We start from the raw sequence: 25,619 nt of genomic DNA, 5'->3' as shown, positions 1-25,619 counted from the left end.
AAAAACACTCACACAGATAGAAAGATAGACTGAGCAAAGACGGGGCCCAAGCTAACTAAACAGAACAGGAAAGGAAGGTTGCTGTCTGCAATCTGCCAAAACCCTATCAAAGACATAAGCCAACAAGCTGATATGCAAAAGACCCTGAAGCAGCTAGGCTTCAAAAACTAAATCAGCACTCAGGTATTTTCAGAAGACAGAGCTAAAGGAATTCAGCACACCCCAGCAGGGAATGGCAGAAATCCAGAAAAACAAAGCAAAACAAAGTCAAAGCAAGAATGCAAAAACCCGAGCTGAAAACTTAGCTTTAGAAGAGCAGGAATTCAGACTGGTCTCCAAGGATCCCACAGAGAAATCACCCGCAGGGCAGAAGGGCGTCGGCAGCCTTATATCCAGTCAGTAACTCCACTCAGCCAGTCATCATCATCAGACTCAGGTGTTTGATAATCAGGCTCACTACCTTTCTTTACCAGAAGAGGGAGTTCCTCGGGCCTCAGTAGTGAAGGGGAAAATGAACTCACAACAGTTGTCCTCTCGGTAACGGCAATCCACCTGGAGGGTTCCCAGAACATGGTGACAGACTACCTAAGCAGACAGCAGGTCTGCCCGACAGAGTGGGAACTGAACGAAGAGATCTTTCATCAACTGTGTCAACGTTGGGGGACCCCCAGTATAGACCTGTTCGCAAATCGGAAAAACTCAAAGGTCTCCAGATTCTACTCCCTGAACCCGGCGGACCACCCGGACGGAGTAGATGCCCTGAGCCAGGCCTGGAAGGATCCCCTCTCGTACGCATTCCCACCACTGGCGCTCATACTGGCAGTACTCAGGGAGATCCGCGAGGACCACGTGAAGGTGATAATGATAGTTCCATACTGGCCAAGGAGAAGTTGGTTACCTCTCCTAGGGGCCATGGCAGTAGAAAACCCAGTCGAGCTACCCCTGAAGGAAGACGTTATCCACCAGGGCCCGATCTGCCACCCAGATCCAGCAAGACTCCACCTCTCGGCGTGGATCCTGAAATGGACATCCTGAGAGCAAAGGGCTTATCAGATCAGGTCATATCGACCCTACTGGCCAGTAGGAAACCGGTTACATCCGCAATCTACCGGAAAATATGGAAGAGATTCTGTCTGGACGGTGGCAGGTCCGACCTCGTGGCGGTACCCCCGACCTCCCTAGTGTCCTAGACTTCCTACTGTCGGGGTATAATAAGGGCCTTAAACCTAGCACGTTAAAGGTCCAGATTTCGGCCTTGAGCTCCTTTTTTGACTACCCTTTAGCTTCCCATCCTTGGGAAGTAAGATTCATAAGGGCCACGCAGCGTCTTCACCCAACAATTAGGCACCTTGGGACCTTGGCCTGGTACTCAGATCCCTATGTAGGGACCCATACATTCCCAGTGAAGGGATGACCATTTCAACTCTCATTCAGAAAACGGCCTTCCTTGCAGCCATTACCACGGCCAAAAGAATAGAGGAGATCCAGGCCCTGTCCACCAAGGATCCATATCTCCAGATCAGAGAAGATCATATAATCTTAAGATTAGATCCGGCATTTATCCCCAAGGTAGCCTCTTACCAAAATATAAATCAAGAGATTGCGTTACCATCTTTCTGCGGCAATCCCCGCAACGAAAAGGAACAGCGTCTCCACTCTCTAGACGTAAGACAGGCAGTTATAAGCTATCTCGAGGCCACCAACAACTGGCGTATTGACCCAAGCCTGTTCATCCTCTTTGGGGGTAAAAATAAGGGGAAAAAAGCCTCTAAGGCGTCCATCGCAAGATGGATTACCTCAGTAATTTCAGACGCCTACCAGTCGGAAGGCGCCAGCCCGCCAAATACTTTAAAGGCCCACTCTACAAGGGCAGTATCGGCCTCTTGGGCCGAGCGAGCGGGCGCCTCAGTTGAGCAAATTTGTAGGGCGGCAACCTGGGCCAGCCTTAATACAGTTTGCAAACACTACAAGCTTGAAGTGCTATCAGGCCAACATACCGCATTTGGGAGAAAAGTTCTCCAGGCGGTAATCCCACCCTGAGGAGATGCTTTGGTACTCTCCATGGTGCTGTCAGGTGGACGTCCTGGAAAATAGGTATTAGACCTACCGGTAATGATGTTTCCAGAAGTCCATCCTGACAGCACGGGTAGTTCCCTCCCTGTTATATTATGTTATGTCATATGCTGTAATATGATGGTATCATTAAAAATGTTATTGCATTATCCACGCTGTGGTACTTGTTAAATCACTGAGGGAAAGGGGGTGGGACGGGGCCTTTTAACCTCTCGTGTGCTTTCCTGTCCCTGTAAGGAGGAGGAGGACGTCCTCCATGGTGCTGTCAGGATGGACTCCTGGAAACATCATTACCGGTAGGTCTAATACCTATTTTCTATCCTTTCATAATATGTCTACCGATTCTGTGATTTTCATAATTCTACAACTTTTCCTTCCTGGTGTTACACTCCTCAGTATTGAAATTGCATACATAGTATAAATCAAACCAATGCATGACAAAAGGACATTTTTTGCTTTCATCTAGCATAGATGGGCAAGGTAGACATTTAGTTGGGAGATTTTCCTGACACATTAGCCATATTACAATGTAAACTTAGTCTAAGAATCCTGGAGATCTATTCTAACCATATATTCTTGGTGGAACAAGGGTATTTTAACAAGAGTATTTTAAAATTGGCCACATGTATTAGACAATGAAACTGAAACCTCTGACCAGTTGACCGTCTCATGTGTTTACTGCACATCAGCAGTAAACACATGAGATTTGAATAGGAGGTGGATTTGCAATATCATGGCCCGGCCACTACAAGTAGACAGAGCAGCCTGGCAAGTGAGCGGGGGTGCTGGGTGTTGGACCCTGGTTGATGATAGGCCATCAATGTCAAAGTAGTGGATAACCTCTTTAAATTTTAAAAACGTCAGATATTAAAGGAAAAATGCAGATTTCAGAGGTATGTCCGGGGCACAACAATGGGACTTCCTACTTAACATGCTGACAAGCTCCTGTCTTATAAGCATTCTAGGACACATTTCTGGCAGAGTAACATTTTAATTCTCCAGCAATTACATCCATAGATAAAGCAAGTATGATTTGCTAATTAAAGGTACTTAAGAATTATCCATGACATTTTGTTCTATATTTTTTTCTATTTCAGGAGAACCTCTTTAAGCTTTGTAGCGTACTCTACTAAATTTGTTAATTAAAACAATAAAAAGGAGCACGTTGTACCTGACTTCCAGAAATCGCTGCCATTAGAGGATGCCCATAACTTGGTTGCCGAACACTTATTGGGCGACTTTGTCCATTCTGTTTGAAATACTCCATTTCTGTGCCATGTAGACAGGTAAACTTTTCCATGGCCAAATGCTGAAAAACTAAGCAGCTAAGCAGCAAAGACAAGAAAGTGCAATATTACTGCAGTAAAAAGGAATTGCTTAAATAACAGTCATCTGATTTTTTATTATTCGCAAAGATTGGTAAGGATGGAGTAAAAAAGTGTTCAACGCAGACTGTAAAAAATCTTTGTAATATTGCAAATATACATGGCTTTTGTCTTGGCATAACCAGCGTGAATAGAGGTGGCAGTGCTGATTTTTTTATGACCCACACGTGCACAGATATTGAGTAATGTTGGCATACGGTGAATATTATAATTTGTAAAGAAGCTGAACATCCAGTGTTCCATTTGAATAAATCACCCTTTAATTATTATTGGAGGAACCTGGTAGGAGACAATTATTACTGCAGTTCTTAACTTTCTCCATTATGGCAGCTAGGAAAGAAGTCCAGACCCGGGATGCGGGAGCAGAAGGCATAGACAGACAGCGTGCTAGCCTCATAAAATAGTATTAATACCGTCCCCAAACAGTTCTGCCATTAATGCTCTGTGACTGTGTCCGGCCGGCAGCTCCTCTGTATTGTGACATGGTGGGCTATGCTAACAGCTTCACGTTAGTGAATTAGGAAGGGGAGGTCGGCAGTAGAAATATCTGAGCTTTGAAAGGAAACCTCCCTGTATTGCACAGGAGGATCTAAAAGCATAAGGGTGTGTTCACACTTTGCGGTTTTTGCTGCAGTTTTTTTTCGCAGAGAAACCGCAGCTCTTGGCAGAAACCGAAGGGTGAAATATTCCTGCGGATTCCTAGTTTTTGTTCAGTGGATTTGATGCATGTTCTTGTGCGTTTTGCCAATGCGGGGAAGACAGAGAGGGAAGAGAGAGAGATTTTTTTTTGTATGTCCCGAAACAAAATGCAGCTGCGGTTCCGCAAAAAAGAAGTGACATGCTGCGGAAAATAAACCGAAGCGAATCTGCTCGGAATTTTCCGCAGCATGTGCACAGCGGATTTGGTTTACATGGTACTGTAAGCTGCACGGAAACTGCTGCAGATCCGCAGGACCAAATCCGTTGCGGATCCGCAGCAAAAAACGCAACGTGTGCACACACCCTTAACGTTTCTTTTCACTGAAGATACAAAACGTACCGTTCTCTGTGATCATGGCTTACCACAGGTAATCAGTGAGTGAGGGAACAGTGGTTATTACAATTAAAGAGGGTTTTCCCCACAAATAAAGAGAATTTTAATCAGTAGATCTTGGAATAATAATAATTTCCACAATTTGATGTATTAAAAATGTTCCTGTGCTGAGATAATCTTATAAATGTGCCCCTGCTGTGTACTGTGTAATGGCTGTGTCTGACCGTACAGGAACATGGTCTGATCATACCACAGCTCCTGGGCAGGGGAGGAAGTAAAAGAGAATATACAGACATTACAGCACGGGATCACAGCTGATTCTTTCAGTGAGGTTAAAATTTTGATGCTTGTTTTTACCTCACAGAAATAATCAACTGTGATCCCCTGCTGTAATATCTGTATACTCTCCATTTCTTCCCCCCCTGCCCAGGAGCTGTGGTATGGTCAGACACAGCCATTACACAGTACACAGCAGGGGCACATTTATAAGATTATCTCAGCACAGGAAGATTTTTCTTAACATATCCAATTGTGTAAATTATTATTATTCCAAGATCTAGTGATTAAAATGTACTTTGTTCATGGAAAACCCTCTTTTACATAGTCAGGTCAGATACTTTGTTTTTATAACAATAGGTTTATACAGTATATAAGATGAAGCAGTTGTAGACTTACTTTGTCCCCACCGGTCCATTATAGCCACATGGATGGGTAACTCTCATCTGTAGAATGGAGGCTTCATAGTAATCACTTGGCAGAAGCACAAGGTAATCCTGTTATAAAAAGTGGTTGTGAAATAAGTTATAAATGCCTTACTTTGGCCCAAATTTATAACAATAAAAAGATCAAAAAGCATTTTGTATAAATTGTTTCTTGTTAGATACAGTATTTCACAAATGTGAGTACACCCGTCACATTTTTTGTAAATATGTTATTATATCTTTTCATGGGACATCACTGAAGATCTAACCATTTGATATAATGTAAAGTAGTCAGTGTATGAGTTGTACAGCAGTGTAAATTTGATCCCCTCTAAATAAATCAACACACAGCTGGTAACAAAAGTGAGTACACCCCTAAGTGAAAAGGGCCAAATTGTGCCCAATTAGCCATTTTCCCTAACCGATGTCATATGACTTATTAGCTTTACAAGGTCTCAGGTGTGAATGGGGAGCAGGTATGTTAACCCCTTCACGACATGCACCGTACATGTACAGCGCATGTTGAGTCTCTCCATTTGATGTAGGCTCTGGCATTGCGCCCACATCTTTCCCAGCATGTCAGCTGATTTGAACAGCTGACATGTGCCCGCAACAGCCGCAGGTGAATCGCGATCGATCCACGGCTATTAACCTGTTAAATGCCGCTCTCAATCTCCAGAAGCGCATCATTAATCCCGCCCATCGGTGCCTGTGTCACGTGACTGCGGGTCGCTGATGGTAGTGGGTATGATAACCCGGGGTCTGCAGCAGATACCTGTGATTGTCATAGCTGGATAGCTATAAGTGCCATCCAGCAGTCGGTGCTCATAGCAAGTGAGCATTTCTGGTACATAGAGCAGGGCTGAAGGCCTGCTGTGTGTAGAACAGGTGATTGGACGATCGCAGTTTCTTGACTCCCGTGAAGACTATTGAAGCAAATGTAAAGTAAAAAAAAATGTTTTTAAAAATATAAAAAAATAAAAAAAATATATAAAAGTTCAAATCACCCTCCTTTCAACCCATTCAAACTAAAACAATTAAAAAAAATACACATTTAAAATCGCCGTGTTCAGAATCGCCCGATCTATCAATATATAAAAAGAATTACTCCAAACGGTAAAACGGAAAAAAAAAGTCAAAACGCCAGAATTACGACTGTTTGGTTGCTACAACATTGCAATAAAATGCAATAACGGGCAATGAAAAGATCGTAGCTACACGAAAATTGTATCAATAAAAACGTCAGCTCGGCACGCTAAAAATAAGCCCTAAACCCAGCCCAGGTCTTGGAAAATGATGCAATTTTTTTTTTTTATTTTAATAAACTTTGGATTTTTTTTCACCACTTAAATAAAAAACAACTTAGACATGTTCAGTATCTACAAACTCATAATTACCTGGAGAATCATAGAATCATAATGGTAGGTCAGCTTTAGCATTTAGTGAACATGGTGAAAAAAAAAAACCCAACTGTAGGATTGCATTTTTTTGCAATTTCACCGCACTTGGAATTTTTTTCTCGTATTCCAGTACACAATATGGTAAAACTAATGGTGTCGTTCAAAAGTACAACTTGTCCTGCAAAGAATCAAGTACATACATGGCCTTATTGCCAGAAAAGTAAGAAAGTTATGGCTCTGGGAAGCAGGGGAGCAAAAAAACAGAAACACAAAAACAAAAATTGGCTACGGCGTGAAGGGATTAAATTTGGTGTTACCGCTCTCACACTGTCTCATTCTGGTCACTGAAAGTTCATTATAGCTCCTCATGGCAAAGAACTCTCTGAGGATCTGAAAAAAAGAATTGTTGCTCTACATAAAGATGGCCTAGGCTATAAGGAGTTTGCCAACACCCTGAAACTGGCCAAGACCATACAGCAGTTTAACAAGACAGGTTCCACTCAGAACTGTCCTAGCCATGGTCGACCAAAGAAGTTGAGTGCACCTGCTCAGCATCCTAGCCAGAAGTGGTCTTTTCAAAATAGAAGTACGAGTACTGCCAGCAATGCTGCAGAGGCTAAAGGGGTGGGGGGTCAGCCTGTCAGTGCTCAGACCATATGCTGCACACTGCATGAAATTGGTCTGCATGGATGTTGTTCCAGAACGAAGCCTCTTCTGATGATGCGCAACAAAGCCTGCAAACAGTTTGCTGAAGACAAGCAGACTAAGGCCATGAATTAATGGAACCATGTTCTGTGGTCTGATGAGACCAAGCGTGTGTGGCAGCAACCAGGTGAGGAGTACAAAGTCAAGTGTGCCTTGCCTACAGTCAAGCATGGTGGTGAGAGTGTCATGGTTTGGAGCTGCATGAGTTCTGCCGGCTGTGGGAAGCTACAGTTCATTGAGGGAATCATGAATATCAACATGTACTATTATATACGGAAGCAGAGCATGATCCCCTCCCTTCAGAAACTGGGCTGCAGACCAAACACACCTCCTAGACGCCTTGCTACAGAAACTGAGGGTAAGGCCGGAGTCACACTAAGGCTGGTTTCACATTTGCGTTTTTTAGCGCTGGAAAAAAACGCTAACCTGCGCATGCGTTTTTTCCCCTATCTTTAACATGGGTGCGCATACTTGCGCGCTTGTAAGCGCATGTATGCGATTTTCATGCGCTGCGTTTTTTTGGGGTGTGCGATTGGATTTTCCAGACGCATCATGTTGCATTTTTTGGCCCTGCAAAAAAGCGCATGCGCACATATGCGCACGTTTTGCGCTAAAAAGGGCCATTATAGCCTATGGATGCGCATATGTGCGCACTGGCATGCTCATGTAAGCGTTTTTTTGCATATGCGTTTTTTTTTTTTAACCATGGAATTTAGGGGTTTGAGTTAGAGTTAGGGTTAGTTAAGGGGGTTTAGGGTTAGGGTTAGGGTCAGGGTTAGGGTTGGGTTTTGGGTCAGGGTTAGGGTTTAGTATGGTTTGGTTAAGGGTTAGGGTCAGGGTTAGGGTCAGGATTAGGGTTAAGTATGGTTTTGTTAAGGGTTAGGGTCAGGGTTAGGGTTAGGGTCAGGGTTAGGGTTAGGGTTAGGGTCAGGGTTAGGGTTAAGTATGGTTTTGTTAAGGATTAGGGTCAGGGTTAGGGTCAGGATTAGGGTTAAGTATGGTTTTGTTAAGGGTTAGGGTCAGGGTTAGGGTTAGGGTTAGGGTCAGGGTTAGGGTTAGGGTCAGGGTTAGGGTCAGGGTTAGGGTTAAGTATGGTTTTGTTAAGGATTAGGGTCAGGGTTAGGGTCAGGATTAGGGTTAAGTATGGTTTTGTTAAGGATTAGGGTCAGGGTTAGGGTTAGGGTTAGGGTCAGGGTTAGGGTTAGGGTTAAGTATGGTTTTGTTAAGGGTTAGGGTCAGGGTTAGGGTTAGGGTTAGGGTCAGGGTTAGGGTTAGGGTTAGGGTCAGGGTTAGGGTTATGGTCAGGGTTAGGGTTAGGGTTAGGGTTAGTTAGGGTTTAGGGTTTGGGTTAGGGTTAAGTATGATTTGGTTAAGGGTTAGGGTCAGGGTTAGGGTTAGGGTCAGGGTTAGGGTTAGGGTCAGGGTTAGGGTTAGTAAAGTCATGGTTTGGGTAGTGTGAGGGGCCACCTAAAAATGTTGGACAAAAACGCAAACGCGGTAAAAACGCGCTAAAAACGCATACAAACGCATAAAAACGCTGCGTTTTTTTCATGCATGCTCATAAAAATGCTTGAAAAAAACGCAGCAGTTGTATGCTTATGTATGCGTTTTTTCAATGCGTTTTTTTGCGGGAAAAACGCGCTGCAAAAAAAAGCAAGTGTGAAACTAGCCTTACCGACGCAAAATACGGTCAGTATTTTACATGCGTAATACGGATGAATGACCCCTAGACAGTGCTCCGTATGTCATCCGTAATCAAGGTGTAGTCGCGTATTTTGCGCATGTAAGCATCCGTATGTAATCCGTATGGCATCCGTATGGTGAGATTTTCTCGCCGCCTTGCAAAATGGACATATAATGGAGCCCTATGACAGGGTTTCTAACAGAAACGAAAGAATAGATATAGACACATAGAATGCATATATATATATATATATATATATATATATATATATATATACAGTATATATATATTTATATTCTATGTGCCTATATCTATTCTTTTGTTTCTTTATTAAACCTGTCAGTGTGAGTTTACTGTATCGCGCACTGAATTGCCGGCTTTGCTAAAAGACTCCGGGTGCGTATTTCTCGCAAGTCACATGTGTAATCCGTATTTTTTGCGCACCCATAGACTTGCATTGGCGTATTACGGCCGTAGTATGCTGACAGTCCCAGCATGCTGCGATTGGCACTGAGCGCAGAATACGGATGAGAAATATACGGCTGGTGCGAGGGACCCCATAGAGAATCATTGGTCCGTGTCTAATGCGTGCTTTTAGCGCCTCTCACTCGGCCGTATTCCTCGCCAGTGTGACCCCGGCCTAAAGGTGCTGGACTGGCCAAGCATGTCTCCACACCTAAGCCCTATTGAGCAACTGTGGGGCATCTTGATATGGAAGGTGGAGAAGTGCAAGGTCTCCAACATCCACCAGCTCTGTGATTTTGACATGAAGGAGGGGAAGAGGATTCCAATGGCAACCCATGAAGCTCTAGTGAACTCCATGCCAAGAGAGTTAAGACACAGCTTGAAAATAATGGTGGTCACACAAAATATTGACACTTTGGGCACAATTTGGCAATTTCCACTTAAGGGTGTACTCACTTTTGTTGCCAGGGAGATTAGACATTAATGGCTGTATGTTGAGATACTTAGAGGGCACACCAAATTCACACTGTTACACAAGCTGCACACTGACTACTTTACATTGTATAAAAGTGTCATCTCTGCAGTGTTGCCTCATGAAAAGATATAATAAAAGATTTATAAAATGTGAGGGGTGTACTGACTTTTGTTTTATACTATAACTACTAATTTTATTTTTCTCTGTTCACAGTGTCAGGAAATCTTCAGAAAAAGCATAGAGTGATAGAATATATTTTTCCAGTAGTCCAGTAGAGGACAACCTCTTCTAATTCACTCCAGTGGCCATCATAAAATAAATAACATTTTTGATGCCTCCTGCAGTGGCACTGCTCCAGCAATGTCAGCGCTGACACTCATCACGTGATTGCTGCAGCCAAACAGCAGCCATTGATCAGCTGCAACCTTAGCTATTCGGTCAGAGCAGACTTCCAAATGTTTTGTTTTTTTGATGATCACTGAAGCGATTAAATGGAATCTGTCAGCAGGTTTTTACTACATAACCTGAAAGGTAGGAATAAAGACACCGATTCCAGCAATGAGTCACTTAGTACACTGGGTTATGATAGAGTCACAGTTTTCTCTTCTGCAGATTCAGCAGAGCTCAGTTGTTGAGCTGTGTATAACCCTGCCCACTCCACAGCATTCTGTGTACAATGTATAGTGACAGAGAGCTGCTAATCACTACTAGAGGCGTGGCTGGACTATCCTGCAGGTGCAAAGTTGTCCTGCAATGATAATTTCCTGCTGATAAAACACTGATTGTATTGAAACAGTAAAACACAGTCCAGTAAGTGACATATCGTTGCAATCAGTGACTCAGCGCCTAAATTATGGTGCTCTCAGATTACATAGCAAAAACATGGTGACAGATTCCCTTTAAGAAAGGGTTGCCCAGCAGTGTAAAATATATTAGGTTTGCAGCCACAACTGGATGGAGCTTAGAAGTTTCATACATATTCATATTATGAACAAAGCTCCCAAGCTCCTTCTAGTGGGGGCAGCCAGAAACTTATAATATAATTAAGTGCCTGATGATTTGGAGATTTGGGACCTCAAAATGAACTTATGGACCTGAATGTAGATTATTGTAATTCATTCAACACTGAACAATTGAACAATGCATCAGAAATGACAGGTAAATATTCAGTGTAGAAATATTTTCAGGGAATTTCAGGTTATCGATTCTAGAGCTACTGTATATAAATACTGATACTGTGACTTTTACATGTAAAAACCAATATAGAGGTGCTGTGCAGCCTGTGGCTCTCCAGCTCTGACTGCCAGGGCATGCTAGGAGCTGTAGTTCAGCTGGTGGTCACAAGCTGCAGAGCACTAATATACACTACTATGCAGAAATTCACACTACTGACTTGTGTGTTTTGAGAGCAATGAACTTACCAAAAGTACTCCTTCTACAGAAACTGTAATTATCCAGTTTCCAGGCACCAAAGAGAACGGCTCTACAAAACTTTTTCCTGGCACAGTAAGGAATGTTGGCTCCGCACTTGGAGGGAACACAATGTCTTTGACATCTAATGAACCTATAGATTCACAATTTGAGAAAATGAGATTGTAAGTGTAAGAGCTCAGAATGTAAAGGCTATTTTAATTTACTATTGCATAAAATGCATTTATTTATTGAATAAATGTAAATTAATTTATCACGGTTATATTCTAAATATTACACTTAAAATTTTAGATAATGTTTTAATATTTAGTATAGTCTATTACTCTACAAAAATAATGTAATTTATATATTCTTAATCATAAGAACATGTGTATTCCAACTATAACAAAGTCTCTGGCAAACTACTGGACAGGAGATATGTATCACTGAGGTAATTAGCTTCAGTGATATGAAACTAGGAAAATGCAGCACTAAGTGCTGAGAGGGATTAATTGGCCATGTTAAGGGCAAGGTTTAGTGAACAGCTGAAGAGTTGGTGGGAGGTTGTTCATCATATCTCCACCCCAAAGTGGAGTCCAGAAGGTAAATACACAGCCTTCTGGCTTATTTAGAGTTGCGAGTGCCTGGAGACGAGAGCTCCATAGCTTCATGTTTTGTGACAAGGAAAACTGAACCTTTTTTTGTATTTGTTTCCTAAGCGGACAGACCCCTGCAACAACATGGATTGTGACATATATTATGCTTTGCTTTCTCATTAGTCCCAAAAGGCCCGTGTTTATTTTGATAACTTAGCGCTGGTTTATGTAGTACCTTTAAAGGGAACCTGTCAGCAGTTTTGCCTGATATAAGATGTGGCCATTGCCTTTAAGGGCTTATCTACAGCGTTTTATAATGTTGTATATAAGCCCCTGATCCGACCTGAAAGATATGAAAAATAAGTTTTATTACACTCACCAGGGGGGAAGGGGGCGGTCCGGTCCGATGGGTTTTGCAGGTCAGGGTCCGGCGCCTCCCATCTTCTTGTAATTCCACCCTCCTGCTTGCTTCATGCCTCCCCGGCATTGCGCTCCTGCACAGGTGCACTTATCTGCCCTGTTGAGGGCAGAGGAAAATACTGCAATGCACAGGCGCCGGGAAAGGTCAGAGAGGTCCAGCGCCTGCGTACTGCAGTACTTTTCTCTGCTCTTAACAGGGCAGTTAAATTTGCCTGCCCAAGAGCGCGATGCCGGCAAGCTATGAATCAAGCAGGAGGGGGATGGCGTCGCAAGAAGATGGGAGGCGCCGGACCTGCGACACCCATCGGACCAAACCGCATCGGACCGCCCCCCCCCGGGTGAGTATAATAAAAATTATTTTTCTTATCTTTCAGGTCGGATCAGGGGTTTATCTACAGCATTATAGAATTCTGTAGATAGGCCCTGAAAGGCAGTGTCCATATGTTATAGCAGCCAAAACTGCTGACAGGTTCGCTTTAATAAACCAGTGGAAGATTCAAAGAGACAGTGCAACTGTGTCTACCTCTATGTGAAGCCGAGTGAGCCGATCTACCACACAACAAATAAGAATTTGTTGCGATAACTTATCTCCTGATGTAAAGCTTTTACAAATTAAAATCTAATTTTTTTTTATCTACAACCTGATATGTTAAGATGCCCAAACACATTAAATTAAAGTTGAATAAATTGGACGAATTCAACCATGAGGAATGTCCGTCAGGTGAAATTTAAGAATGAATAATGGATTCCCATTATTGACATCCCACAGGACATAGCACAAATTGTTTTTTCTGCTGGATTCCAAAAATCTATACAAAAGAAAATACCCATGTCCCCATATGGAACTGAAGGCATAAGGAGGTGCACTGTACTGTGTGAAATTAGCCGCACAGGACAGATGCAAGAAAGCCCAAAATAATTAGCAAAGTACGCTATGATATTGGGTCTTTAGATATAGGCTATGTCATTTGTGTAGTGCGTGATGCCCAGTTACGCTATGCTAATATTGCATGTGCCCCACTTGTAAACAACATAAGACAAGAACATCTGGATGTCATCAGATAATATTTTGTACTCACCTTTGGTTGAGCGAGATCGGTGTACTGAAATCTGTCCATTTATTACATTTACTCCAGGATTAATGTATCGTAATATAATACGAAACAAGTTAAGATTGGATTTGCCCACAGTGACTGGGACTCTTACTTCATTCTGTAGAAACAGGAATAGTGTGAATGTAGAATGTAAGGAACTCAGCTCTCCATATAGTCTTACATGAGCTCGCACGTGCCATCCTCTATATCTTTTAACCATTATTTATCTTATGAGTTTGGAAATGACATGCACATCTGATTTACCATACTACATATTATTATATTTTTGAAAAAGCAATATACCGGTACATAAAATACACATAATTATTTCTGAGCCAATACTGTATTGAGATCACGGAGTGTAACTCACAAACTGCACCTGACGGGCCCTGTACTGATCATAGGGAGAATGTTCGGCACTGCACTAGGAAGCACAGAGTTTGGTTGCAATTAGAAAGCAAAATACTCTTATTCAATAATTTATAAAAACGATTATATATTATAAAGTCTTGCATCATAAAAAATACTCTTACGATAACGAAGGTGCACTTTAACATGAATAAAAAAAAAGTACGTCTGGCTTTTTAGGGGCCGTCGACTGTAATAATGATGTCCTATCTTTTGGATAGGTTATTGAAATCAGGTCATAGGGATCAAATGACCGGCAACCCCACCGATGGGTTTTTAGTACATAAAAGAGTGGCCAGATGTACAGTATATAGTGTATGGAGCCGGAAGGCCACTGCTCCAAACATGGTGTGGTGTAGTTCTTGGATTCTGCAGCTCCAATCCTATTGAACTAAATTGGAGATGAACTGTTGTACTCAAGAACATCCACTACACAGTGAACAGGGCTTTCCTCATCCGGCTCCATTCACTGTTCATATCTGTCGGCACAGAGTCCCCCACCAATCTGATATTGATGATTGCTGCTATGGACCAACCATGAATTTCATAGTCATGGACATTGTCTCTTCAGAGAAGAAGAGGACAAGAACTCTAGTGCCACATATTGTCAGTAGCAATTCTAAAAGTCAATATCGACCCTGTAACGAGCCTTGCCACATGACTTAGGGTTAAAGCTAAAACCAAAATCTCAATTTGCAGACACTGTAATTTCGGGTACTTATGCTCTAGTCAGTGCAAAGTGTGAGATCTGGTTTGGCTGTGTGAAAGGTGTCTGACCGGGATCCAATGGGTAACATTTCTCCTTGCGGAGAGTGACATGTCAAGCCTGACATGCCCAGGTGAGGAGACTTTTAAGCCTTGCAATGCTCTTCTGGGAAATGTGCATATTGTCTATTCAGAGCAAAAGAGGGCTAGAACTTCAGTGCCACCTATTGGAAGTAGCAATCCTAAAATTCAATATCGACCTCTAACGAGCCTTGCCACATGACTTAGGATAAAAGCCAAAATCTCAATTTGCAGAAACTGTTTCGCGGTGCTGCCCATCGTCAGAGTACAGTCCTGGACAACCCTTTCAAAAAAAATTTAAGACTTCATATTGACTGAACTGGGGCCACAACGATCTACTCAATATTCTGTCCATCCAGGTTGTAGCTCCAAGATCTAACAACAAGGAGGTGTCAAGACTCAAATACCACCAGGAATGTCAACTTCTGATGTCAACTGAAGCCGAGACCCCATCAACTGACAGAACAAAGCTTCCCCCTCTATTAGCAATGAAGTTGTATATTACAACTGTATTCCATCTGGGGCTATGTGCAATGTTTTCTTATAGACAGTTACGATACATGAAGCCGAGTAACAACTATTTATTCAAGAAAAAAAATCTTTAGCCTCAAAGCTTATAAGTCCTGTGGTAGATAATGGAAGAAGAAATCACTGAGCAACTGAATGATTCCATTAAAGACGTTTAGGAAAACGAGCAAAGCACAAAGAAGGTAACACAAGCGGCAGACAAGTATAGCCAGGTCTGGCAGAAAGGAGACCAACAGAACAAGACACAGATGTGATTACCTAATCCTTCCAAGGGTTCTCAGTTTTTGTAAACTGAATTTAGAGTGAATATCTAGCACTAAACATGATTTTGTAATGTGCAGTAATTAATTTATTCATATTGCTATATGGCTCAGTTTTTCCATTACAGAGCGCCGAGTTCCCTACATTGACAATTACCGTACTTTTTTTCTACTGCTTACAGAAAAAAACTGTATAAAGCGACGGAAAGATAAAATGGAATGTCTATACTTGAACAGATTCTACTGCCATCCTCCCAAAAAATGTGAATACACAGAAAGGAGGTCGTTCTCCGATTATGTAGGAATGAAAGCAGAAGTCTGAAATTGGCACCAAGATTTCATAATTACAGGCTATTTGTAAAACATCCATATGCGGTAACTATTTATGTTTCTAAACAATCCTGTTAACTATACATGCAAACTTGTTTTTTGGCAAACTGGTCACACGTTTACTGATACTAATGATTTGGGATTACAAGTGTTATCGCAGTGTGGCACACTTTCTGTTTTAGGCATTATACCTTTATTCAGGGGCATATGAGGTCATGCTGGTTTTTCCATGTATGACTCATGTTTAGCTACAAGCTCGTTACGATTCTTTGATTGTGGTTTATCATCCTATTGGATGATGTTGTAATAAATACGACTGTTTTATTATACATTGGTGTTTTTATCCTATTGGTTTGTAGAGTTGATGACCTTCTAGACAAAGAGAATGGAAGAAATATCAAATTAACACTAAGCAGTTCCAACCTAGAACATGAAGAAGACGTCATCTGAACCAAACGATATCAATAAAGTGGTGCAGCATAACTGATATGATATGAGAACCAATGCACTAAAAGTTATATGGAAAATGAAGTTGCTTGGTACGTGTATTTATAGTTTTATCTGTTTTTATGTGTAATTTTTTCTCCGTTGTGAAGATCTATCAATAGTTTGTATGTGTTTGTCACATTTTAGGCTTTGTTCTATTATGCTTATTCCTGCATAGGCTAAACATGACAGTATTGAAAGTGTTTTTAACAATGAACAATTGGCCACCTCTGTGTATGATGACTCGACCATCCACACTTCTGACCATTGAAGCCACTCGCTAGCCTCAGTGGTCTTGTGCCATCCATTGGCTACAGCGATTTCCATGAGTCACACACTGGTACGCCCAGAAGAGGAAGTATGTAGGTTGGCAGGGGACACTGAGAGGAGAATTGTCTAATGGTGCTCACCAGGACGGGTTCGATGCACACATAACGCTAATCTGCTGTAGACCCACGAAAAGATGAAAGTGCAGGTAATGGAGAAATTAATGGGTTAAATCTGTGATGCCATGTGGAAAGGACGAAGGATGCCAATTCGATTATAAGTTGTTTATTAGTCAACGCATTTTGAAGTATACATACTTATTCTTCAGGACAACCACGTGGAAACATTCTTTCTCAAAACTTCCTTGTTCTTTCTTCCCCTGTCTACACCCACTACACTTGGCTTAGTATCCTATCATCCCTTCATAGGTTTACGGGCTCGCTCACACTGCTGCATAACACGGCATAGTGCTATGCAATGTTTTATCGGATAGCACTTGGCCCAATTTTATACTATGGGGCAGTGCAGATCAGCAATTATTTTCTCACTACCATCGAAGTGCAGTCCGATTACAACTGATGTCGGCAATGGAGAAGATGGAGAAATTACTTTCTCCGTCTCCACACCTGTGCTGTGATTCTCTCATGCAAGAGTCGGAGCACAGTGCATTGACACTTGGCTCAAACTCTACCAGACTTTGAGCCGAGTGTAATTTGCAGAATCGGCCCGATTCTCTCGCATGACAAAATCTACGGCCATGTGAGCGAGCCCTTACACTATCTGTCTGCAAAACCGTATTTTCATCTTTGAAAGTAGCTCTCTCCACTTTCCACATCTATGGGAATCCATCAACATTTACACATCTAGCAAGTAAAGTCTATACTAGCGCATGTCCGAGCGGCCATGCGGGCCTTTTATAGCCGTGCGCTTCCGGGACCTTCCAGATCTCTGAGATGGGCCAATCAGATCAGGAGAAGGACCTGAGCACGTGACTCCCGATCTCCATTGGGAGATCATCTCGTGTGCATGCCCAGTAGCGAGGACTTAGCCTCTGGAGTGGTTTCCTGCAGAGCAGGCTGCGCTACCATTGCTGGTCCAGCGGTGGCAGCAACAACCAGACCCAGAGAGCTGGTCTGAGCAGGGCGTCTGGATCGCCAAGATTGCTGTGCAGGTCCCTGAGAGGTCGGAGGGGAATGGGAGACTGCTGGCTGCATGGCTCTGGATTCCCGCTGTGCAGCTGCAGGAACCCGACGCCTAACATTTACCATCTCAGGTGACCCACCAGACAGCACCACTCGGTCTCTAAATCTCACCGTCCCACCGTGAGATTTTGTCCTTGTTCATTTTGCCTGATGGCATTGACCAGGTGCTCCTCGGAGTTCCCTGGCTCCGTTGCCTTTCCCCTCATATTGATTGGGCTTCGGGGAATATACTGGGTTGGAGCAAGGACTGTAAGGGAAGATGCCTGAGGGGCAGTGTTCAGGTAGCTGTAGATTCCGCGGATCTCTCCGCGCTCCCCAAACCGTACCATCAGTATGCAGACGTCTTCTCTAAAAAAATCTGCGGAGACGCGTCCGCCGCACTGTCCTTATGATTGTCCGATAGATCTATTGCCAGGCACGGAACCTCCTAGAGGCTGCGTGCATCCGCTATCACTCCCCGAGACGGAGGCTATGTCTCAGTATATCCGGGAGAACCTGGCAAGAGGTTTTATCAGAAAGTCGGTGTCGCCGGCTGGTGCAGGGTTCTTCTTCGTGTAGAAGAAGAGCGGAGAGTTACGTCCCTGCATTGATTACAGAGGTCTCAACCCCATAACGGTTAAAAATAAATACCCTCTCCCGTTGATCTCTGAATTATTTGAGAGGTTGCGAGGGGCCCGGATCTTTACAAAATTAGATCTACGGGGGGCGTACAACCTGATCCGCATTCGCGAAGGAGACGAGTGGAAGACAGCTTTTAACACCAGGGATGGCCATTATGAAAATCTGGTCATGCCTTTCGGCCTCTGTAATGAGCCTGCTGTCTTCCAGGATTTTGTTAACGACATCTTCCGCGATATGCTCACTACCTCGGTGGTGGTCTATCTGGATGACATCCTCATCTTTTCGCCAGATTTGACCTCCCACCGGAGAGACGTCTGCAGGGTCTTCGACCGTCTGCGGCGAACTCTCTTTTCACCAAGCTGGAGAAGTGCCAGATTGAGCAGGAGTCCTTGCCGTTCCTGGGCTACATCATCTCGGCCCAGGGGTTGGCTATGAATCCGGCCAAACTGCAAAGCGGTGCAGCACTTTTTGGGGTTCGTCAACTATTATCGCCAGTTCATCCCCCACTTCTCCACACTGGTAGCTCCTCTGGTTGCTCTCACAAAGAAAGGAGCTAATCCTAAGGCTTAGTCTGAACAAGTCTCCAAGGCCTTCTCGTCTCTAAAGTCCCATTTTGCTGGCACTCTCATCTTACACCGTCCCGATGTGGATAAACCTTTTATCCTAGAGGTAGATGCTTCTTCTGTCTGTGCAGGAGCAGTCCTTTTCCAGAAAGATGCTCAAGGTCGGAAGCATCCCTGCTTCTTCTTCTCAAAGACCTTCTCACCGGCGGAGAACTACTCCATCGGGGACAGGGAGCTGCTGGCAATGAAGTTGGCCTTTTCCGAGTGGAGACATCTCCTGGAGGGAGCCCGGTTTCAGACTGGTCAGACTCCATTCCTTCTTAATTACGGCCAGCATCAACGCGTCCCTGTCCCGATGCCAGTGTCCTCCACTCATTCCAGGGTGGCAGACTGGTCGCGGCCGGCCGGCCAAATGTCGCAAGCCTCCACTGCCCAATCAGCGACAGGCGCAATCCGGCTGTGAATCGGCGCGGAATTCGAACGATGCACACCACTGTCGGGAGATCTGCGGTGCTAGCCGCTGATCTCCTGACGGTTGCCGTGGGTCATCTCCTGCCGCACGGATTTGCCGCAGTCAGCGATATTGGTGCGGAATTTAAAGGGAATCTGTCACCCCATTTTTGGCCTATCAGATGCCCCCGATAAAACCTGAAAGCTAAGAAAAAAGAGTTAGATTATACTCACCCCGGCGTTTGGTCCGGTTAGATGGGTGTCGCCGTCCCGTCCGGCACCTCCCCATCTTCATACGATGATGTCCTCCTGATGACTTCTCCTTTGGCTCCTGCGCACGCGTACTTTATCGGTCCTGTTGAGGGCAAAGTACTGCAGTGCGCAGGCGCCGGACCTCTCTGACCTTTCCCGGCACCTGCGCACTGCAGTACTTTACTCTGCCCTCAACAGGGCAGCTAAAGTACGCGTGCGCAGGAGCCGAGGGAGAAGTAAGGAGGAGGACATCATCGTATGAAGATGGGAGACGCCGGACCGGACCGCGACACCTACCGCCCCCGTGTTTTTCAGGTTTCATCGGGGCATATCTACAGCATTATGAATGCTGTAGATAAGCCCTTGATGGTGGTGGCCTCAGCTTATGGGGTAAAAATGGGGTGACAGATTCCTTTTAAATAAACTACATACATATTCTAGAATACCCGATGCGTTAGAATCGGGCCACCATCTAGTATAATTATACTTAAGAGGGGAAAGACCCCCTTGAGTGTGGATCATACCGCCCCATATCACTGGTAAATGTAGATTATAAAATTTTTACTAAGGTCCTGGCCAATAGACTGAATTAGGTAATATTGGACCTTATACACCCTGACCAGACAGGCTTTATTCCTGGTAGGAGCACTTCTGTTAATATCAGATGGGTTCAGGCGATGGTTCAATACAGTTCTTTGATACCAGACAATAATTGGGCTTTGGCGTCGTTAGACGCGGCTAAGGCCTTTGACTCTCTTGAATGGCCCTTTTTATTTGCATGTCTGCAGAAGTACGGTTTTGGTGATAAATTTTAGAGGTGGATCGGCGTAATATATGCAAAACCCAAAGCTTGTATAATTATATATAATTCTATATCAGTACCATTTTCTCTGTCTAGAGGGACGCGACAGGGGTGCCCCCTTTCCCCAGCCCTTTTTGCCCTTGCGACTGAGTTGTTAGCAATACGAGTAAGGTCTTCTCCAAATATTATGGGTATTAACATAGCAGGTCGTCTAGATACTATCGGCTTATATGCCGATGACATGGTTATATTCATGGATAAAACAGAAGAGACGCTACCATATGTAATCACTACCATTGATAAATTCAGTAAATATTCAGGAATTATATATTAACTGGGAAAAATCTGCCTTGTTTCCCCTTTCTTGCAGCTCAGGAACCCACCATTTCAAATATTTAGGAATTAATATACCAAAAAATAGCGAACTTGATCTACAACTCAACATCCTTCCATTATTAGATCTAAGGTACCGTCACACTTAGCGATGCACCAGCGATCCCGACAACGATATGACGCGGTCAGGATCGCTGGTGCATTGCTAAGTGGTCGCTAGTGAGCTGCCAACAGGCAGATCTCACCAGCGACATTGCAGGGGTCAGCCGTCGCTACTTACCTGTCAGACGAGGCGATGAAGGCATCCTCCCTCCCGCGTCCACGCGTCACTCGTCTCCACAGCAGGAAGCTGACGACGAGAAACGGCCTAGGCCGTTCTCGCGCGATCAGCGATAATCAGCAGGGGAGCGGTCGGAGGTAAGTATCACACATAGCGATATCACTAGCAATATCGCTGCTGCGTCACAAAACCAGTGACGTTATAGTGATATTGCTAGCGATATCGCTTAGTGTGACGGTGTCTTTAGTTAAGCTTAAATTTGCATGTTGGGAAAAACTCCTGTTGTCTGTCACCGGCCGAATAAATCTAATTAAGATGATTTTACTTCCTAAGTTTAGTTATTCCCTTCAACATAGCGCGGTGCTGATCCCTAAGTCCTTCTTTACAAACTTAAATTCTCTAATCACAACTTTTAAATGGGGGGGAAAACCAGACCCAAGCTTAAATTATCTACTTTACAGAGGCCCAAACAGATAGAATCATAGAATCGTAGAGTTGGAAGGGACCTCCTGGGCCATCTGGTCCAACCCCCTGCACAAAGCAGGATTCGCTAAATCATCCCAGTCAGATGTCTGTCCAGCCTCTGTTTGAAGACTTCCATTGAAGGAGAACTCACCACTTCCCGTGGCAGCCTGTTCCATGGGTGGGGCGGCACTGCCAGATTTCTATTTATACTATCTGGCCGGGCAGATTTAAGGCCCCTTTACATTTAGCGACGCACCAGCGATCCCGACCACGATACGACCCGGTCAGGATCGCTGGTGCATTGCTAAATGGTCGCTAGTGAGCTGCCACACAAGCAGATCTCACAGCGATGTAGTGACGCAGCAGCGGTCTCTACTTACCTTTCAGACACGGCGATCCTGACGTCCTCTCGCCCACGTCCACGCATCGCTCGTCGGCGCCAGCAGGAAGCCCAGCAGGAAGCGCCCGACGAGAAATGGAGCTGCACGATCTCGCGCGATCAGCGACAGACAGCGGGGGAGTCGGTCGGAGGTAAGTATCACACATAGCGATATCGCTAGTGATATCGCTGCTGCGTCACAAAATCGGTGACGCTTTAGCGATATCGCTATGTGTAAAGGCCCCTTAAGGCTCTGAGTAGATGGATGCCTGATAGTCACTTATCTAACCCTGAAAGTCATTTCGTCCACCCTGCAAGAGTTGACTGCCTGTTGGGTTTTCTAGAAGCGGATAAACTTAGTTTCCCTCGGTTATTACCTTTACTTCGATTAGCGAGGTCAGTTTGGAGACAAATTAAAAGGGTAGTCCGCTTTGGGGATATTATAGCTGAAATGCCACTATGGAATAATGCTTATTTTCCGGTGTTGTTGAACCACCTGTCCTCTGAATTCTGGATTTTACATAAGGTTTCCTCGGTCAGGGATTTATATGAATGAGGTGTCCTAATGTCTTTCGAACAAATTCAACCTAAAAACAATATTCCGAGGTCTCAATTTTTCCGCTACCTTCAGCTTAGATCAGCTTTCCAGTCACAATTGCGCTCTATGGGTGGGTCCCAGACTGTCTCGTCCTTCGCTTTTAATAGGAATCCTTAAGTCACAAGGACCCCAGGGTCTAATCTCTGCCCTGTACATGTATATGCTATCTGTGGGAACTGGCTCTGCAATAGTGGCAATCAGGAGGAGGTGGGAGGGGTCTTATTCATGATGCTCAAGATGAGGATTGGGAGGAGGTTCTTGAATCTTCAATTAAAGTGTCCTCATCAATCAACAATAGAATGACTCAATTGTATATGATACACCAATCGTATTTAACTCCGTCACGATTCTTCAAAAAGGGTCGATTTGAATCTTCGGAATGCTTGAGATGTCAATCATTGGAAGCAGACTTTGCTCACATGATATGGAGTTGCCCTATTATCCTTTCATACTGGAGTGAGGTAACATCGATGTTAATACAGACCTCGATACCCCTTAACCCACTAGTCTGTTTGTTCGGGGTGATGGACGAGGAGATGTGGGGACACTATGTTATGATTTTCTTACGTGAGACACTCTTTCTAGCTAGAAAAGAGCTAGCACTACATTGGATGGGTGGCGTACATCCCTCTCTTAGGGCCTGGATTGAACTGGTAAAGGCAGTTATACCATACAAGTGAACATTATATCAGAACAGGGGATGCTTGAGGAAATTTGACAAGATTTGGGACAGGTGGAACTCTTCTCATCTTACTATACTGATACGTAGTGGTCCAGTACCACCGTGACATTATGGTTAAAATACACTGAATCAATCTATGGCATCACATGGCTATTAACATTACATTATATAACTATGCTTGGCAGTGTGTTAGTAGTAGTTTAATTAGGCATGTAGTGTTGTTTAAGGTGTATGTTTCCGGATGGTTATAAAGTTAAATAATGTTCCACTCACTTGATACTTGGTTTATTGTCCATACAGCAATACATGGATTTATGAAGCTTAAATTATATTGGCAATCTACTGTGCAAATTTGCTGTTCCACTATAATTGTTTGGATAAATGCATGTGTACTTATCTGGCTATATGCATATGTATATATGTTTTGTGGCTAATAAATGAATAAAAAAAAATGATGTATTCATTTATTTTACATTACAATTTTAGATTATTGCATTCCTAGTTTTCTTTTGTTAGTTAAAATTCAAAATTTACAAAAAAAAAAAAACAGGAGCCAAAACACGGATAGAGTACAAATCTTTCATTATACTTTTTACTCTCTGTAGGATACAATACTGGCTTAAAAACATTGGCCAAAACATCGCCATATGAAAATTGTCATAAGGCTATGGAGCTTGTACTGCTGTGCACTGAGCTTGTGCAGCCTCCATGAACTGCCACAGACACCATCAGTCTCCTTGTGTAGGATATTATTCTTTCCCAGAAGCTATGCCATATGCCGCCATACACAAGGAGTCTAATGGAGCATGTTTATAAAATTTGCGTTTGTGAAAAATAGCAGTCATTTGTAGGTACAGTAAGGGACTCACACACAGACCTCATCTGGAATATTGTGTCCAGTCGAGGGCACCACATTTTAAAAAAAGAAATAAAAAAACTGGAGCAAGTTCAGAAAAGAGCGACCATAATTGTGACCGGTCTGCAAACCATGTTCTATGAGGAACGGTTGCAGGATTTGGGAATGTTTAGCTTGCAAAAGAGAAGACTGAGAGGCGACTTAATAGCTGTCTACAAATATCTCAAGGGCTGTCACATTGTAGAAAGATCATCTTTATTCTCATTTGCACAAGGAAAGACTAGAAGCAATGGGATGAAACTGAATGGGAGGAGACACAGATTAGATATTAGAAAAAACTTTTTGACAGAGTGATCAATGAGAGGAACAGGCTGCCACGAGAAGTGGTGAGTTCTCCTTCAATAGAAGTCTTCAAACAGAGGCTAGACAGACATCTGTCTGGGATGATTTAGTGAATCCTGCTTTGAGCAGGGGGTTGGACCAGATGGCCCAGGAGGTCCCTTCCAACTGTACGATTCTATGATACTATGATCTATAGCAGCTCAATTATGGATCTTTAGAAAACAGTGTGGGAGGTAAGCCATATGCATAAGCCTTAAAGATATAATGCAGGTGAAAAATGTGACGAAAACCTTAAATTAGAGTAAAACTCATTAAAGATGACTTAGTATAACTCTTACTTGTACGGCAGACAACTGTGCATAGCCCCTCCAGCTGAATCCTGGAAACTCTTGAGAATTATAGCCAAAGCGAACAGGTCTTCCACTAGCAGTCGTGCCATCCTCAATTTCAAACTTCATCTGATGGAGGTCAGGGAAGTAGTAGTTTTGTTTGGGCCTTGGAAAACAGAGATACATTTAATGGTTAAAATTGAAGATGAGCGACTTTGCCTTTTTTAGGGTCGAGTCGGGTTTCATGAAACCCGACTTTCTCAAAAGTCGGGTCGAACGAAATCGGTCGACTATAGGGAAAAGTCGGAGGCCGACTGAAACACGAAGCCCAATGTAAGTCAATGGGGAAGCAAAGTCGGCAGGGAGTGGAGGACAGGAAACACACCTACAGTGCCCATTTCAATGCCAAAGACATCAATTCTGATTACTGAAGCTTGTCAACCTTAATTTACTTCATAATAATAGTTACGCATTGAAAACAGGGGGTTATTTGGCTAAAGTTGTGGGGGGGTAGGGCTGGCTCCAGGTATTCGTGTGCCCTGGGCCAAAGAGTGTCAGTGCGCCCCTTTAACACATACCACAACTCATGATGCTCTGATACGGCACAGAAATATAGGTATAGTACAATGACAAATACTTCACTGCTTACATGACATGACTGATCTATTTCAAATTGTACAATAGCTCAAAAAAAGGACAGTATATTACTCCATACAGTATTATGGCCACCACATTGTGCGCCATACAGAATAATGAGCCCCATATATTTCTCCATACAGAATAATTGGCCACATATAATGTTCCATACAGTATATGATGAGCTCCACATAATGCAACAGTATATGATGGTCCCCATGGACGATGCTCCAGTGTGTTATTGGCCCAAATAATGCTTCACATATAATGGGCTCCATTTCTAATGCCCCAGTGAATAATGGGCCCCGTAAATGCTGCTCCAG

At 43.5% G+C, this 25,619-nt stretch overlaps 1 protein-coding gene and 1 long non-coding RNA gene across 2 annotated transcripts in view; one reads left to right on the top strand and one right to left on the bottom strand.

The window, feature by feature from the left end:
- Positions 1-16,331, top strand: part of LOC141053775 (uncharacterized) — a 30,194-nt gene extending 13,863 nt beyond the window's left edge. The window contains exons 2-3 of the long non-coding RNA XR_012221266.1: positions 15,606-15,798; positions 16,113-16,331. This is a non-coding gene — a long non-coding RNA (uncharacterized lncRNA). The remainder of the gene's footprint in view (positions 1-15,605; positions 15,799-16,112) is intronic.
- Positions 1-25,619, bottom strand: part of LAMA3 (laminin subunit alpha 3) — a 297,581-nt gene that overhangs the window by 129,179 nt on the left and 142,783 nt on the right. Inside the window, exons 21-25 of the mRNA XM_073550824.1 lie at positions 24,670-24,826; positions 13,427-13,559; positions 11,343-11,485; positions 5,167-5,264; positions 3,245-3,398 (exon numbers count right to left, since the gene is read on the bottom strand). Coding sequence (XP_073406925.1) covers positions 3,245-3,398; positions 5,167-5,264; positions 11,343-11,485; positions 13,427-13,559; positions 24,670-24,826 — 685 coding nt within the window. The remainder of the gene's footprint in view (positions 1-3,244; positions 3,399-5,166; positions 5,265-11,342; positions 11,486-13,426; positions 13,560-24,669; positions 24,827-25,619) is intronic.

This window comes from Dendrobates tinctorius, unplaced genomic scaffold, assembly GCF_039654945.1.
Source record: "Dendrobates tinctorius isolate UK_male_01 unplaced genomic scaffold, ASM3965494v1 ptg000171l, whole genome shotgun sequence".
Classification (NCBI taxonomy): Eukaryota; Metazoa; Chordata; class Amphibia; order Anura; family Dendrobatidae; genus Dendrobates; species Dendrobates tinctorius.
The sequence above is the reverse complement of the archived record's forward strand: the minus strand, read 5'-3'. Positions and strand labels throughout refer to the sequence as shown.